We start from the raw sequence: 19,260 nt of genomic DNA, 5'->3' as shown, positions 1-19,260 counted from the left end.
TGGTAATTTCTGTGGGTGGCAAAGAGATCTATGTCTGGCCTTCCCCATGCTTGAATCATCATTGTAAAAACTTGAGGATGCAACTTCCATTCGTGTGGATCTGTCATATTTCTGCTCAGGTTGTCTGCCAGTGTGTTTTTCTTCCCTGACAGGAATTGTGCTTGAAGTTGGATTTACAATTCCAGAGCCGTGTTCCAAAGGGACATGGTTAGTCTGCACAGGGGGTATGAATGAGTTCCTCCCTGTTTGTTATGTACCACATCACTGTGGTGTTGTCTGTTCTTATCAATAGCTGGCCTGGATGCAGCAGTTCTTTGAAAGCCATAATAGCATTTATTACTGCTAGCATTTCCTTTTGATTGATGTGTAGGTGCTTTTCTTTTTGTGACTATTTGCCCTGAATGCACCGATCTGTCATGTGCGCCCCCCCAGGTGTAGTCCGAGGCGTCTGCTGTGATGACTTGATTTGCTTGAGGCTTGCAGAATGGAAGACCTATGTTTCTTTGGCATGCTTGAGCCCACCACAGAAATTCCTTTTGAAGACATGGAATCAGTGGTATGATTGTTTCCAAACTGTGGCTGTGTTGAGACTAAGTTTTTTAGGTACCATTGAAGTTCCCTCATATGCAGCTTTGCACATGGGATTAGCAGGATGCAAGATGCCATGAATCCCAGAGCCTGCAGGATTTTCCTTGCAGTCAGCCTAGTGAAGGTTGCCAGTTTTCTGAAGTATTGAGTTAATTGCCCTTGTTTCTCTGGCGTGAGGTAGGCCATCTGGGTGTTTGTATCCAAGCTGGCACCCAGGAAAATTATTGTTTGAGAGGGTATTAGTCTTGACTTCTTTTTGTTGACTGTGTATCCCAGAGATTTCAACAACATTATTACAAACGCCAGGTGTTTCAGAAGAGTGTGTTTGCTGTCCGCTTGGATCAGGCAGTCGTCCAGATATGGGTATATTTGTATCCCTTGAAGTCTGCAGAAGTCAATTACTGATGCCAGGCATTTTGTGAACACTCTGGGCGCAGTAGATAAGCCAAAGAGCAATGCAGAGAATTGATAATGGGATGAACCTGCAAGAAATCTGAGGTATCTTCTGCAATCTTGTCTGATTGGGACATGCAGGTATGCCTCCTTGAGGTCCAATGTTACCAGCCAAGACTCCTTGCCCAGCATGGGAAGAAGCTGCTGTAATGTGAGCATCTTGAACTTTGGTACGAGTAAATATGTGTTTAGGATGGATAGGTCCAAAATAGGTCTCCAATCTTTGCCCTTCCTTGGTACCAGGAATAGTCTGGAATAAAAACCTTGACCCTGTTCTTGTGCAGGTACCTCTTGAATAGCTTTCATGTCCATGAGATATGAAATTTGTTTTTGTGCCTCTGCCCTTTGATTGTGTGGCAGGTTTGGCATGCCTCTCATTTTTGGAAGGGTGTGAAAGTGGAATCTGTAGCCTCTGTCTATAATGTCCAGGATCCATTTGTCTTTTGTGACAATATGCCAATTTTTCGAAAATAATGCCAGTTTTCCACCTAAAGGTGCTGCCATTTGAGCCTTGCTCGGCATGCAAAGGGGAAAGTCATTGGGTCTGCTTTCTGAATGGCTGTGAACTATCCTCACCCCCTCTTGGTGTAGGTCGTTGCCATAGTCTGCCTCTAAATGATCCTTGAGATTGCCCTCTACCTCTCGGGCGCCTGTATCTACCTCTTTGAGGTCTGTCCGTGGCTGGAAAGGACCAATTTTTTGAAGGCCAATTTCTACTGAAGTGTGGCAGTTGTACCTGTAGGAAATCTTTCACTGTTTGCATTGATTTTGCCTTTTCCTCCATTTTCTTTAATACCTCCTCAGCTTTAACACCAAACAATACATCTTTTTGAAGAGGCGCATCTAGTAATTTAGCTTTGACATGATCTGGTAAGGTTTGCTCTTTGAGCCAAGCATGTCTACATATGACTGATCCTGTAACAGCAGCTCTACAAGAGGCCTCTAAAGCATCAAAACCACATTGCAAGGTATGTTTACCCACTTGCTCTGCACTATGCAACAAATCCTGCAACTCCTTCAAGTTGTTCAGGTTGTGACATTTTGCTTTTCAACTGAGATAACAAAAACTGTTGATACTTTAACATATGGAACTGACAGTTTAATGCCCTCATGGTTAAAGTGGCCGAGGTGTATACCTTTTCCCCCCACCTTTCTAAAGCTCTGGAATCCCTCTCTGAAGGTAATGGATTTTTGGCAGTGGAGGCCTTAATTCCCTTGGGACCCTGTGAAATAGTTTCTGGGTCAGCCGCATGGCTTTTGTATAGGAATTGGTGTGAATCAGGAACCCGGTAATACCTGTCAGGCTTGACTGGAGCTGGAGGTAAAGAATCTGGGTTAAGGCTGGCCTCTGAATACACATCATCTAGTATGTCTATGACAGGAGGTATAGCCAGAGGCCTGTGCTGAGGGAGCAAGAGGAAATCCCTGAGCCTTTTCTTGGAGTCTGAGTACTCTTGGCCTTCCCAATGGAAGTGTTCCCTCAAGTTATGCAAGGTTTCCCCAAGAGAGTAATCCTCAGGGGGGGGGGGGAACAGAGGGAATGGACTCTTCTACATAAGAATCTTCGAAAGGGGAGTAAGAATGTTCCTGGTCCTCAAAATGTTCTGAAGTAATGGAGGCCTGGTCCGAGGAAGGGTATTCTTCCTCCACTCTGGGCCTTTTGTCCGAGGGGGGTTGAGAACCCCTGATAAGAGTAATCAAATCCTCAGCCATTTTGAGCATCTGCTTTTTAGGCATGGGGCCTTGAGAGGGGCCCTGTGGAGCTTGTCATTTGGAATGCATGGCTGCTTTAGACTTAGTGTAAGCCTTATTGGAAAAAGAAGAAGAAGGCCTGAAGACACCTTGAGAGGTGGCAGGCCTGTCTAAACTCTTGAGTTTCCCCGCCAATAGTGGCTTCGGTATCTGTAATCGGGGTGTGGGCCGAAGAACCTGCGACCTCGGGCACAGAAGACACCGCTAATGAAGTGTCATCGTTTGTTTGTAGGTGCCTCACTGAGAACCGGAGCACATGTAGTCGGCTTTAGCGTGGTGTCGGTAGAAGTTGCGGACCTCATATGAAGGTCCTTATCTTTACGTCGTTTACTCAAAATTGGAGTCGGAGTATCCGACGACATGTTATAATTAAACTTTTTGCCAAAACAGTGTTGGGCGAACTCCGCCCGACGCTTAATAGTGCGTCTGTTGAATGTAGCACAAAAACGACAGGCCGAGACGTCGTGGTCTGGGCCTAAGCAAGGTATACAGAGGGAATGGAAATCCTTATGCGGTATTTGCTTCCAGCATGAAATGCAATTATTAACTTTGTCTGACATCGGTCTGAGGCAAGAAAAGTTTCCCCAATGGGGTACTTAGCTTTCAAGAAGTCTTCAGTTGAAAAATATTCGTAATCTAAGGAGCTGGCCGACCGGCACTTGCGAACTGCTTCTGCTTCGGGCACCATGCGGCAAGAAAGACTGAAGAAAATGGCGTTGGCTGGATCTTTTATACCCCTGTCGCACTGACATCAGGGAAGAAGTGACGACAACCGACGCCGGACCTAGACTTTGGAATTCGGCAGATCGAGGACCCGCCTGACGGCAGGAAAACCCATCTGTTATGACTGCAGCTGTATGCACGATGAACATCCACATCCAGGCATGTCTTCTCAAAGCCACGCCTGTGCTTGCGGCCCTACTCGCCCCATCAGCCGCATACGAAATGAGCCGCATGGAGGAGTTGACGATAGAATTAAGAGTCGCCAGCTGGGAGTTTATCTTGTCTTGAGCCCCCGCAGCTGATGGATCTTGCAGGGTATCTCCTAGCTCCTTGAGGAGATCCCTCTGAAGACGGGTGAAGTGGCACAAATAATTCAGCGACCGCATGGAGAAGGTCGCTGAGGAAAACATCCGCTTCCCGTATCTATCCATTGTCCTAGACTCTTTATTAGGGGGATGGACAGGTACAGAAGTGTCAGCCATCTCCTTTTTCGTAGCAGCTGCTACCACCATGGCATCAACGGGGACACCCTTAGTCAAAAACTGTTTATCTTGAGGGGCCCTAATAAACTTAGTGGGCCTGTGGAGGTTGGTTCCAGTGTGTCCGGAGCTGACCACTCCTTCCGAGCCACTACTTCCATCTCTGGATCGAAGGGCGGAGACAACCAGGAGGTGGAGGGGCGAGAACCAAACGCATGCAAGTATACCGACTTGTCCTCAGAAGGGTTAAGGGCAGACCAGTTCCCCCTCTGCTTAAGGATTTCAAGGATGTCTGAGAAAGAGACATCTTCAGAGGGGGATCTTGGGGACCCTTCCGAATCCTCCAAGTCAGTATCTGACGTGACAGACTATGGGGAGTCAACAGGTTTCCTCTTACATTTCCTCTTTTGAGGGGGCTCCTCTGAAATCTCAGGGGAGGCCTCGGAAGAGGAAGATACACCCAGTGGGGTGACCTGGAGCATTTGATCCCCTCGCTTGGGGTCTGGAGGAGGGACAGAGACAGAAGCAGGCACCCTGGGGGGAGGAGCTGAAGGGGCTGATCGAGGTGCAGACTCAGAAGTCAGCACGCTCATGACCTCGAAGGAGCCCCTGTCCGGCAGAGAAGAGGGCTCCCGCTCCGAAGAGACAGGAATCCTCTCCGGCACCGAAAGGGACAGCTCCGAGGCTGATGTAGGAGCCGCGCTTACCTGCGCCAAGTCTCCGAGAGGGAGAACGGGGTTGGACAAGGGTCCGATGCCACTCGCCCCTTCGGAGCCGACGCGGGAGTCTCAGCGCCCAGATCCCTCCAAGGACAGAGCCATTGAAGAAATTGGAGCCGAAGGAGCCGAAAGGGGAAGCATTGGCGCGGACATTTCCAGGATCTGAGCCCCAACAAGCTCTGGCTCTGAACTGACAGGAGGAGTTGGAGGAGGAACTACTTCAGAAACAGGAACAGCCACAGCCCGATGAGGAGGGCTAGTTAACATTTTAGCCAGGGCCTGCGATTTGAGGAGTCTACTAAACACTCTCTCCAAGTCATGATCGGATAGCCTCGAGGACCGAGAAGAGTGGGACAGATGGCTCCGTTCAGACTGTAGCAAAGGCGATCCTGGAGCCGAGCGAATCGACTCTAGGGATGGCGACCTGGATTGCTTACGGCTCCCTGATGGCTCCAACGCCAAGGTCGGAGCAGAGAGAGATTTAGATACTTCGGTTACGGCCGGAACCGAAATTGAAGCAGACGCTCCACCTGATGATGGCTCCGTACTGGGAGCCGACGGCTTGGTAGGCTTAGGGGTTTTCGCTGGCTGAGACTTTGCCGGAGACCCCTCAGGTTTTAGTAACCTCCTGAGAATCAGCTTGTTCCTATGCTCCTGCAGGACTCTCGGACTAAAGGCATGATATACCGAGCAAGAGTCCTGCAGGTGTAGGGCACCTAAACAATAAACACAAGAAGTGTGACCATCTGTCAGAGACATTTTCTGACAGCACGAGTCACACTTCTTGAACCCTGATACCTTGGTATCCTTTGACATGTTAATGAAAAAAGGAATACTGATGGATGAATGTTAGATTAGTGCAAACAAAAAACTCACACACTCACACACACTAGTCCCACACCTTCACACAAAAAACTAAAGGTAACAATACTAACAAAACTAAGAGACTATTATCTTAGACTACAAAGGCTAAACACTACTTTCCTACTGGAACAATTTAAAAGGGAAGGGGATAGCCTCTAATTTATATGGCCTACTTAGGGAGATGGGGGGGGGGTGGAGGGGAGAAACTCTCTAAGCAAAAACGAGTTTCCCAAGGGTCAGAAAACAAAGGAAAAAGTAAGACTAATCTACGGTACTACTCTAATTAAAGAAGAAACTTGAAAAATATACATTAAAAGTTTAACTACTAATATTACAAAAAGATGAATACGACCTGAGCCAGTAAAGCGCAATCTCGTAGCTGAAGCGGCAAACGAGATCTGGGGGTCCTAGCGCCAGGCATTGTGGGATATAGGGAGGCCTTGAGCCAGTACGTAGCTCTCGAGCTTTAGAAAATGGCCGAGTTGGAGCCGAAGGTCAGCTCCGAACCCAACCAGCAAGAATGAAGGCGAGAGAGACAAATTAACATCAAATGTTGGAAGCCCCCGATCTAGTTTTCATTCGTGAGGGTCTGCTCCAGTCCTGCCCAGCTTGTCTGCCACACAATTTAATCCAACCAAAAAATGGCTAGTCTGGAAAGGGGGTATTGACCTGGCTTACTTATGTACTACATGACTGTGGTATTGTCTTAAATCACTTTGAAGAGGTCCCGGGAGCCAAAGATGGTTCAGAGAACTGAGTGTCTTGATCAGGGCAAGCATCTCCTACATATTTATATGCTTGCTCCTGTCTTTGGTGTCCCACACCCATGCACTTTTATCCCTCCTGAAACGGTTCCAAAAGCATCCATGGTGACTGTCTACTTTACAGCAGGGAGGAAGAAAGGGAGACCTGGATTTAAGAATATCTGTTGTCTCTACCAAAATATTTCTCTTCTGACAAACCCCAACACTGGGATTTGAAAAGGTAATTGCTGTTGATGCTGGGACCAAAGAGATTTCAGACACCACTATCTCTCATGTGGAGTCTTGCCAAGGGTATCATGAGAATCATTGATTATATGAAACCCAAATCCTGGGGTGTCCTCTCACCAGTGACTGAGGTCTGACTGGAAAATCTTAGAAAAAAGGTCTAAGTTAAAGATCTAGTTTTTCCTATGGAAGACGAGTTATTTGAATTGAGATTTCTAGTTGACATCCCAGTAATGTGGTCATGTGTGAGAGAGTCAAGAAAGACTTAACTGTTCTCTTGGAATCCCAGCTTGTGTAAGAGATCTCCCATCTAAGAGGGGGATTCCTGACACTGAAAAAGACTCTGCAAAGATAAGCAAGTCATCTAAATATGGAAAAATGTAGTACCTGGAGCTTGTATTGAGATACAAGTGGAGCTAGACACTTTATGAAAACTCTTGGGGGTAATGGACAGTCCAAAGGTTAAGGCAGAGAACTGATAATGAAGTCTATCAATCCCTTAAAACAGCATGTGACTAAGAATAAGTGGAAACAAAGTCTGATCTGGGAATGAGGAATGACCCCCTGGAAAGGAAGAATTTCCTCCCACCATCATCTGTAAGTATAATTAATGAAATTCAGAACCAATTTGTCTGAAGCAATCTGTTGCCAAAAGAAAAAATGGAAACTAAGACTTTCTGGAAGAAAAAGGGGACCAAGGTGGCAGTGGGTCACAGGACCTCTCTTGAACAGTCATTCAGACATACTGGACTGCCCTTCGCTTTGGAGGAGAGACTTCTTTTTGGGACTCCCTTGCCATCTCTTCTTAAGCATCTGTTTACCTCAGTTCTGCAGAGACTGTTTATTCTGTTTTCTGCCAAAAATGGAAGTGGAGAAAGAAAATCCCTTAGACAATTTAGAGCTGAAAAACTGTAGAGATTCCCTGGATCAACTTGCCCCTTTCATCACACTTTTTGATCGCCTCTGCAGCAGGGGGCCCAGACACTAAATTTCTATCCAAGGGAGAATTTAAAAATGTCATTATCATTTGAAAATTTCTGAGAATCCATCCATGGAAACCTCCTTAAAACCGTACCAGTGGCCATAGCACTGGAAGAAGTATCAGAGTCATACACTCACACTGCAAATAATGACCTGTGCACAAGACAAAAGTTACTTAAAGCAGATATTTCTTCATTTTGGTCGTGGAGAGTCTGGAGTTTATTTTCCTACTATATATTTTATAATTTAACTTGAGACTCCTTAGCTGCAGTGATTCTTTTTTCCCATTTTGTTCCTGTTCTTGCTTTGCATATTGGGATCACTACAGCACACGGCATGGCTAATTCAGACATGGAGTTGGATTATAACCCAGAACCGAGGAACCTCTCTAATGAACAACATTGGACTGCTATCACTACTTGTAAGTTTAATCCTTTATTGGCTCTGGACCTCAATGTGCCTGCTCCTTTTTCTACGGAAATATCAATTGACAACTTAGAAACTTTTAACACTAAAGTTAAGACACTAGAGAATGATTTGTATAAGCTTCAACGAATAATGCGGCAACGTAAACACATGGAGGCGTGTCTGCACTACAAACTAATTCCGCGAGGTATGCGCATTTTGTGCATGCCTTCTTATGGAGACAGTCACCCTATACTCCTTAAAAAATGGCAAGAAATAAATATTGAAGCTAGCCACAAATATATACAGTTACTTATTGATTATTTTAGTCCGCTAGAGAACGAACTGTTGTTACAAGTTACTTCTCTTAAAGAATTACGAGACAACTTTAAGGAAGATTTCTGTTTAAAAAAGCTTGACATAGTCTATAGCCAAGTGAATGCTTATGCCACAAGACTTCAACAAATTAAACTAAAAAAACTTCAGCGTGATTTTAAGGATTTTTCAATCGGAGGGGTCTTTGTGTGGCCTAGGAGACCTGACCCTTACTAGCGAAGAGAGAATCAAGTTCAAAATCAAGCGCCATTGGACTATACCCTGACAGCGTCAGCACCCATTGGTTCAACCACTACAGGTCCTTTGCCCGTCCCTCAAGAAGACGCCTCACTTGAAGCTTTCACCACGCCCCCAGAGTTACCAGCGACTGTTTACCTCAACTCCGTTACCTAATCAGGAAGCCAATAGAGTTGCTCTACAACCGCAGAAGAATCTTGGAGCCATACGCAAACATCACTCTCAAGAGAATATCCCTTTTTTACCACTCCCCATAAGGAAATCTTCCTTTCCAAGAGAAAGACTGGGCAGTTGGGAAACCAGGAAAAGGAAAGGGGAGCCTGGCACGTATCAAAGAAGGCAGAAACCGTAGAACCCCTCTTCTTCAATTTGTCCAGGTACGTCCTTACTATACACGATAAAGACTTACTGAATAGGGGACTGTCTTTCGTTCCTTCGCAAGGAAGTATACTCTCAGATGTTTTGATAGACCTGTGCATGTTTGGTCGTTCAATAGCTCTGAAATTGTTTCTCAAAAGCCTCTGAGCAAGTGAAAGAAAATAAAACCAGTTCATTTATTCATAAAAAGAAAAGTTCCTTCACACCGCCCTTGCCAAGTCACGTTGAATCCTTTGTGAAAATATGTGAATATGACTTTTATAACTATTTTCACAGTAAGAAAAAGAAATGTTCTTTTTTTAATATGTCTAGTGAAATTAAGTCTTCTCTTTACAAATTATCAAATGATTCCACCATAACACTGAGACCAGTAGATAAGGGGGGGGGCATAGCACTGTTTGATACCATGAAATATGAAACTTTGATGCTTGAAATGTTGAATGATGTTAGCACTTATTTAGTAATTGATCAGGATAATCTGAATGCAATAATTAAATCCATTAAAGATGATTTATACGATTTACTTATGTGCTACCAAATATCAAAAAGTCTATATGAATTCTTTTTGAATGAAACCCCAGTAATCCCAAGCATAAAAAGGCTTACCCAAAATGCATAAAGGGGTTTTGCCTCCACCTATGCGACCAATAGTATCCAGTGAAAAATGGGTCACTGAGAACATATCAATATATTTAGAAAATACATTAAGACCTCTAGTAGACGCCATTCCAAGCATACTCAAAGATACATATCAACTTCTAGACCATTTGAATTTGCTTGATTTTAAGTTCATAAAAGGTCAACATTTGTTAATTACTATGGATGTACAAAGCCTCTTCACTTCAATTCCAAATGAGGAAGGAATACAAGCAGCGAGGGAAATGCTACAATTTTTTCCAACCATAGATAAGAATCAAGCAATTTTGATCTGCCACCTTCTTGATCTGGTCCTCAGCAACAATGCATTTGCTTTTAAGGGGTGCCTATACTTACAACAGTCTGGTGTGGCTATGGGCACCCCTTGTGCAAACACATATGCAAACTTAGTAATGTACCATTGGGAAAAGGAATATGTTTTTCCACATTCTTCCTTTCATAAGATCTTAGTCTATAAACGTTTTGTAGACGACATCCTAATCATATGGGATGGCTCAATTGAAGAATTCCTTTCATTTAAAGAGCACTTAGAGACTACAACTAATTTTCTTAAATTCACAGTTGAAGTATCATACGACTTAGTGAATTTTTTGGATGTCAGTTTAGACATTAGAGAAGGTAAACTGACATCCACATTATATAAGAAAAAGTGTTGGAAAAACACAATTTTAAGATATGATAGTATGCACCCACATCATATCTTTAAGGGCATTGTAAAGAGCCAGTTTATTAGGCTGAGTAAAATCTGTACAGATACACATGACTTATTAAGGGAGGCTGACAATATGGAAAAAATGTTTCTAGACAGAGGATATGAACATGATCTGGTAACTATGGTTAGGAACCAAGTATTGAAAGAGGGAAGAACATCAAAAGCAGAAGTTAAGTATAAAGGTCCTTCACTCCATTATTATAAAAAGGAAGTCAACAATAAAAAGGAAAAGGTTGCTTTTATAACAACATATACAAATGATAGTTTAAATATTAGGAGAATACTGACTAATAACTGGAAAGTATTGTTAACAGATGAACATACATTGAGGTTAGTAGGCAATAATCCACAAATATATAGAAACAACAAAAATCTCAAAAGTTTATTATGTGACAGAGTAGGTTCCAGCAAGAAAGACTTTACAGGGCCAAAGATATCCCTGTAAACATTGTAACTATTGTAAATACATTACCAAGGAACATGACTTTGTACATCTAGATTTGCCATATGTATTCAAACCAAGATTTACAGCCACTTGTGATTCCTCTGGTTTAATATATTTAGCTACTTGTGAACAGTGTTCAGCTTTTTACATTGGTCTAACTAAGAGGAAATTAAAAAATAGAATTTACAATCACCAGTACGATATTAATAACAAAAATGAATTGAATGCCCTAGCAAAACACATTCGACTCCACCCGATACACTCTTTTGTGTTTAGAGTTTTGCAGATAGAGGAACTTAATGCTAGAGGAGGTGATTATATGAATTCCTTAGAACTAAGAGAGTTGAAATGGATTTTCAGACTAAAGGGTCATCATTCTCCAGGCTTAAATACCTATGTTACTATAAGGTCTTTTTTGAATACACGTAGATAGGCATTCCAGGGTCAATACATTTTCTCATTATAGTCCAACAGTATTTGTCAATTTTAATTTGGAAACCTTTTAAATGACATAATTTGGGAATATTTAAAATAGTAAAGTTCCCATTAAATATTAAATATTAATTTGTTTTCTTTCTGGAAAGATTGTTATAAGTTCAGATGTTTTGATAATATATACTTGTCAATAATAGTTAGATTTATATATTATCAATTATGTCTTTTGTTTAACAGTTCATCAGTTTTTAATTTCATAAGAATAAGGAATTATTTCTGCACATAAGCACATTCATTCCTATATGTGCAGTAAACAGTTATTTAAACTTAGGTTTTTATAGTAATTACACATATTTACATATTTACTATATTTATTATATATATTAAAAATCTTTATTTTTATTGTAAATTAATAGCTTTTTATAAAATGCATTAGCTATATTTATACATTTTTGTAATACTTGAAACAGCATTTTTTCCTGCATCACCCAATATTGAGTCAGATGCACAAGGTTCTGAGTCTACATTATTTATGGGTTAGCTCTTATGTTAAGCCCTATTTTCTCAGAGCTCTGCACATGAAAAGTGCTATTTTTTGTAAAATATTTTTTGTAAAATATGCTTGAAATAATGAATTCTTAATTCAGTTCTTATCAGTGAACATTAAATAGGAAAGCAGAATTTAGCTAGTAAATATTTTGCCATTCTGTGTTATGTTTTGTTGCTGTTCTGTTTCTCTTTAGTTACAGGCTGTTTAAAGCTTGTTTTAAAGACTTCTGTGTGTTTTTAAAAGTGCACTATGTTAATTGAATAACTGCATAATGAACCATTAATTGTTTGATTTATTGAATGATGAGATTCTTTTGTTACTATATAAGCTTGAAGTTTATTATGTTGTATATGGTCTGAGGAAGCGTATCAGGAGATACGCGAAAGCGCTTACCACAGTTTTGAATAAACCTTTTAAACCTTTATTTTGGTCGTGGAGAGTCTGGAGTTTATTTTCCTACTATATATTTTATAATTTAACTTGAGACTCCTTAGCTGCAGTGATTCGTTTTTCCCATTTTGAGACTGTTTATTCTGTTTTCTGCCAAAAATGGAAGTGGAGAAAGAAAATCCCTTAGACAATTTAGAGCTGAAAAACTGTAGAGATTCCCTGGATCAACTTGCCCCTTTCAGTCACACTTTTTGATCGCCTCTGCAGCAGGGGCCCCAGACACTAAATTTCTATCCAAGGGAGAATTTAAAAATGTCATTATCATTTGAAAATTTCTGAGAATCCAGCCATGGAAACCTCCTTAAAACCGTACCAGTGGCCATAGCACTGGAAGAAGTATCAGAGTCATACACTCACACTGCAAATAATGACCTGTGCACAAGACAAAAGTTACTTAAAGCAGATTTTTCTTCACAAGAAGAAAGTGCAGATAAAAAAACATTCCTCATATTTTCATTTGTCAGAATAAATTTTGACATATAAACCCGATAGTTCAAAATTGGTTGCAGAAGTATACTTTTTTTCTCATACCTATAAATAATTTTCCATTCCTTATCAGAAAGGGTAGGATTGGAACTGATTAAGTACTTGGCAGCAGTGGGATCTGTGACGTCCAGCCAATACCTCACCAGACTGCCAACAATTAAATGATGTCCCTTACTATCCTGGGTCAGTAACTAAGGAGCTTCAATCCTCACTACTGACTCCAATACGAGACTGTCACTTAAGCAGAAGTAATACTTCACAATTTTCCCCTAACAGCACAACAGGAACACACTCCATTTTCTGGGACTGGACTATATACCTCTGTCCACCCAAATGTATTTCCTGAATAGGCACTTTAGTAATCCAGTTTAAGACCTCTGATACACTCGCACTCAAAAGTAAATTTAAATCTTACACATCCAAACACTTCTGGGAAAGCCTGACAGATTTCCAGCTGTGTCTCATTTCCAAAATAATACAGTAACACTGCCACTAATCAGAGGGTCTTCATGCCCTTCTAAAGAGGTGTCCAGTTATGAAAATTAATCAAAATAAATGATAGCTATGACTAGAACTGTCAGGCCTTCGAGGTGACCTGGGGAATATCAAACACACAGAATCACTCTCTAACCCATTTGCTTCCAGTCACAATGTTAAGTAATGAACAACATTTAATAATAAATAAAATGATTACAAGATTGTAAATCAATAACTCTGAATCACCAGAAATATAAAACCAAAACTGCAGGATAGGAATCCATTATTCTGGAAAAACTCTATCTTAGTAACTAAGCTTTCCTGATCTAACTAAAGAATACTGTCCCTGATCTACTCTAAGATATAATAGCAAGGCAAAGACAAGCTTATAGTTTTCTTTGGCGAGTTCTCTTTGCTTGGTGTCTACTGACTGCCCAGTACTTGACAAACTGCCGTCTCAACCGTCTAATTTCAAAATATAACAGTCAGCTCTTAAAAAAAACTTTTTCTGTCAATCAGCTGCTGAATCTCTTAGCAACCAGGAACATTCTAATGGCATCGCTCAGTGTTCAGCTGATTCCCCACAGTTTGTACTTTAGAATGTCCCTCTCAAACATGTACAGTTAGAAATGTAGCACGGCAGTGACAAATTCTTCAAACGTTCTGTTTAAACAGGGAAACATTCGACATTTTAAAACTTAATTACATTTTCACAATTGGGCATGCTGGCATACAATGCAAGTTAATCTGAGAATAAACACAAATCTCCTGCCAGACATGCTAACACAGATGACAGTATTTTCAGTTTTTTCACAGGATCCACTATGGCTATAGCTGCTAAATCAGATTTGGGAATAGTCTATAAAAAAATTAGAAGTCCGAGGAAATTTACACATTTTATCAGCCTTTTTAAGCTGGTTGACTAACAAGAAAATTGCAGGCAGTAACACATACATCTAAAGCTGACTGACAGAACAGGAGGAATGGGTGTAGGCTCTTGAGATCCTTCTGTAACAAATCACAGCATTTTCTGAGGGAATGAAAAACCTCAATGTTCTCCCACTGAAAACACTGGCACATACCAGCAATAGTCTCAGAGTAAAAGAAACCCCCCCACAGGGAGAATCAGAAACTGATCTGAGTCCGAATCAGAAATCGGAGGAAAAAAAACAAAATCCATCCCTGAATCTTCTTGTTCAAATTCAGAATCTTGAATCTCATCAGGAAAATAGGAATCCCTCTTTCTTTTACCAGAAACTACTTTACAAGAGGGAACAAGAGCCTGAACAAACCTGGAGCCAGACCCAATAAACTTCCCCTAAGGAAATTTGAGGAGAAATAAATATATGCTCGTTTTTCTGCCTTTTTTTTTTTTTACAGGAAATGGGGCCAGCCAGGTTACTAATGGCAGCAGCTGCTTCCCCAGAAATGGATAAAGCATTCTGGCAGAACAGGGAAAACTTCCCTGTCCCCACTCCCAAGACTGACAAGAGTGGCTTTTCCTTTGCCCACTGAGGTAACTCCAATAACTGCAGAGGATGTGGCCAACCCCTGGGTCCATAGTGGCTGTAGATGCTACACCAAAGGGATCTTGGGTAAAATGAGTGGTGTGAGGTAGAGCAAATGGTCGCAGCAGTCTCACCCACATGTGGCTGAGACAATCTGCTATGGCGGCAAAGGTTGTTTGCTTTCTTTGTGGCTGGAAGAAGGACCAGTTTGTTCCATGGCCAAGCCAAAAATGGTGCCTCTTTCTAGAGGAGATGAGCAGAAATACCAGTAGAACTACTAGTCCACAAAAGTTACTTTTGGACAAAAAAAAAAACACACTAAAAAGCACTTTCAAACAGTATGCCAACCCCACCAAGGAAAATGAATGCGCCATTAGTACGTTACAGTCTCAAGACAGTGCTTTAAAATACAGGACCCGTAATTTTAAAATAACTATTCTGGAAAGTAAGTTATTTAAAATGGAAGGCTTTTCCTCCAAAGAGAACTTCTCTGCCCAGCAGAGGAAATCACAAGCTGACCGTTGATCCTCAAAAGTCTCAGAGGAGTGCAATCTTTGGCAGCACTAAAGCTTTGCACCCAAAATTATCTTTTAGTTAACTCAGCTCCAGACATTTTGGGCAGGTGGAAGGTGCTCTGAAGCTTTGGAAGCTGTCCTTTGGCAAGATATAACACATATAGCCCAAGGCTACTGCAGCAGTGATGAATATGAAGAACATCTTTAGTTATCTCCCACTAAACCCCCAACACCAGAAGATGATTAGCTTGAAAATTTATTAAGTAAAATAACCTTGATGGGGCCTCAAAATTAAAGACTACTTCTGGGCTCCACTGCTGCTCATGGTCCACTATCAATGACTGGAAAACCCTGTCCACTAGAAAATTCTACACTCTGGCTAGATTGAACTTCCAGCAGAGAGATTCCTATAATACCACCAACTTCCAAACACTCACTATCGTTCTGAACAAATGTTAAATTACTTGACTGAATGTTTGCATACCATGTCATCATGGTATTGTTCAAGATTATCTAGCAGATTTACCTGTGCAACACTCTCCAGGGGAACAAAAAAAAAATTACAAGGAGTTGGTATACTGAAAACTGGTAAACTTTATGGAGCAACACTAAAATCAACTCATTAAGATTTTGTTTCCAGCTTCATCACTAGGAATACTGCAGCTTTTGTGTGCATGACTTTTTGCAAACAGTTTGCAGATTAACATTGTGACTTTTAATCAGGTTAGCTTTGACACTTACTCATTTGGTTAGAACTGCTAAATACAGAGACAGCAAGACATGCAACAGCAAAAGCACAAACACTGATACCCAAGAATTTTGATCTTGTGTACAGATTGTTTGACCTCATAACTGCAGGAATGTGGTATGGTATGGAAAGCAAGGCCTGCCACATGGGACATAGTGGGCAGCTTTTACTGTTTCATGGCTCACACTCTGTATTCACCAACCTACTGTAAAACTGCTTCTGCCTAACCTGCTAAGGAGATAATACAACTCTAAATATTGTCAGTTGCCTATTACTGAACTAAGTTTATGATAGATATAGGTCTAGCTGATGCAGGCTTAAAATATAAAGGTAATTCTTCCCTGCTCTATACTCATTATTTTCAAATTACTAAACCACATACTCACCCCAATAAGGCCCCAGTACTCCTAAACTCTTGATTATGAAAGCACAATAATAGTCCCTCAAGCAACCTCTTCAAAGGAAGAGAGTATTGTAGATTCTCTTATGCTCAATTAGAAATACAATGATAATGTCAAAAGGTTTATTATGTTTTTACCAAAAGCACAGGAATACAAAGACAAGTGTGACAAGCATAGTGACAACAGTATCATTCCCAAATTTTTCCGACCATATTCTTTAGAATACCTTAAACCCACACATAGCATAACATAGGAACAAAAGCCTTACAAAACATGTAAGGAAAGCAAGTAACTAAGGGTCAGTAAAATTGCTATATACAATAACCGGATTACTCTTTATACAAATAAAACTGAAATTGCATTTACCATAAAATTGTGTTATGTACATATATATTTGGCGGTACGCATATGCAGTTTTATAGCACAGAGAAAATATGATTTTGAAAAGTATGCATAATAACCCATCATACAAATTTTATGGAAGTTCATTTTGAAATGTACATCTGAATATATATAGCTATAAACTGATTATAGTAAAACTACAAAATACTTCATTAACTAATGTCTGGAAAATAGTATTTCAGCAGCATTAAAGCACTTCCTTACAGTTAACTACATACCATGAAACATAACCACAGGGGAAAATGATGATTAAGAATTAAAGTATTCAATTTACTTTGGAAATTCTAATAAATTTAGTGCTGTAAATCTTCAAGTACAAGAGAACAATTCTAAAAATAAAATGTCTTAAAACATTTTTCACTTAACTGTAACTTTAAAGCATTCCTAGACTTATGCTATAAATTTAATATTTTAGGCACACAGCTCTATGCTACGCTTTATGCATTTTAGTGTCCTTACGGCTGGATTAACAGATAGGAAGAAAACTAGAACTATTTTAAATGATACAAAATGTTGTACATACTTCCTTTGTTGCTGAAGTGATCACAGTCTTTCCACATTAATGGTATTCTGATATCTAAGGAGAAAGCAGGAAACCAAACAAGTTTAGCCTGGGGTTTCTTCCTGTGTAAATGAAAATCCTTCTACCATGAGCAGTCTTGGCCAATAAACAGTAAACTCCTTAAAGCAGAAAACATACTGATCTTCAGTTTCATGAAGACTTTATATAAAATTTCCAGTAATAAAGTATGGTGCATCAGAATTAATAAATGGGTAAAGGAATAAAGTCAAAATTTTGACATACTGCTGTATTTCAGGACATCACCACACATGAAAGCATCCCACCAAAGTGGGATACACATCCTTATAACAAAGACAAAAGGATCTAACATTTCTTCTTCTGGTTTCATGAACATGTTAACTAACATAATTCAAACATAACCTCAAATGCATTTTCACAAAGTGAAATGAGATTCCATGTCCGATTTGTGAAAATGCCTTGTAAAGCTGATTTTGTTAAAATTACAGATTAATAAAAAGTGGATTATAAAAATCTAAATGTTTTCTATCCTGAAAATGTCCAAATAAGAAGCTTACACTGAAAATTGTAAACTTTCACGCTCAATATTTTGGAGCTTAACATTAACAACTCACTTCAAAATTTTAACTACATCCTGTGATAGTATTTCAATTTTAGTACCCAAAGAACCATTACTTCCTTCAAACAGTACATAGTACATATAGGTATATTCCCAGGGTATTATAACTGTTTACTGCTCCATCTTCTCCTTCACCTCAAGCCCTCATAAAAAGGAATATGCCTCAAACTGCTTTGCCACCCTCAATAATGAACAGCCCCAAGTTATAAATAATAAATATGGAAATGCATAATTATTACATCACTGAAATGTCTAATTCGAAGTAGATGTTTATCTGTTAATAACCGAGCAAACTAATCCTGTAACACTTCTGCCAAATCAAACATTTTTATTTTTAAATACTGTGCATAGAAACAGTTTCCATACTGCCAGGGACCTGAAAAAATTGTACATTCTGCATATAAACATTGTGTGTAACAAAAGTCATAACCGTCCAGTAATCATGTTTATCTAGCGTGAAATTAATATTCAACTAACTTCAAAACAATCATGCATCTTCAATTAAATTCTATTTTCATAAGGGTATAACTTCTCCAATCAATTATATGTACGTTGTTTAGCTTCATTATGCTTTTATTATCTAATATTGAAAGATTTTGATTATGTATCTGAATACAAGTTATATTTGGACAGCAATCAGACTGTTCAGGTTAACAAATGCAAATAAATAAGCAAACAAAGCCTGAAACCATGTCCTTCTCCATCACTGCTAAACATTGGTGAGGAGTCTTGCTCTTTCTACTGAATTTTGTTAAAGTGAAGGGGTCAGAGAGGAAGGCAGATAACAAAAATGGAGAAATGTTTCTACCATCCAATCATAAACTGATCACACTATTAAAGTGGGCGACTCCACATCAACCAGTATACGTCACCAGCAGGTTGCCACAAGGGTCAGTGCTGGGCCCCCTACTGTTTGGTGTATACTTCTCAGGAGTTCAGGCCAAAACTAGGGAGCTGCGGCTGACCAAGTTTGGAGACGACTGCAAATTGGGTGCTATTACTGAACCCCCAAATGAGGTCATCTTCAGGAGGGGCTTATGCAGACCAATGACTGGTGTCTTAAGTTACAGTCTCAACCTGAATGCAAAGAAATGCATCAGCATTCATTTTGGTAAAAACAATGTCCCTTCACACTATCAAATTAACAACACCTTATATACCTAAAAAGGGGTAAAGATATCTGAGATCACAAGTAAGACTGCAACCTTAACTTTGACCACCATGTGTCTACTGTAGTAAGGAAGGCTTTCTACGTAGCACACTTGATTAGCAAAAGCATCGCCTCTAGGGCAAAGTAGGTTATAACCCCTCTATACTCATCAATATCAGGCCCATAATTGAGTACAACACCCCTTTCGTCATGTACCATACCAAAGCACCTGTAGCAATCGGAGAGAAATCAAAAAAGAT

At 40.3% G+C, this 19,260-nt stretch overlaps 1 protein-coding gene across 1 annotated transcript in view; it reads right to left on the bottom strand.

Annotated features, from left to right (window-relative positions):
• Positions 1-19,260, bottom strand: part of RTKN2 (rhotekin 2) — a 746,431-nt gene that overhangs the window by 499,227 nt on the left and 227,944 nt on the right. The window contains exon 4 of the mRNA XM_044055605.1: positions 17,214-17,267. Coding sequence (XP_043911540.1) covers positions 17,214-17,267 — 54 coding nt within the window. The remainder of the gene's footprint in view (positions 1-17,213; positions 17,268-19,260) is intronic.

The sequence above is a fragment of the Protopterus annectens genome, chromosome 14.part0 (genome assembly GCF_019279795.1).
Source record: "Protopterus annectens isolate FY-2018-M chromosome 14.part0, PAN1.0, whole genome shotgun sequence".
NCBI lineage: Eukaryota > Metazoa > Chordata > Ceratodontiformes > Protopteridae > Protopterus > Protopterus annectens.
Note: the sequence above shows the minus strand (reverse complement) of the source record. Positions and strands in the feature narration are given on the sequence as shown.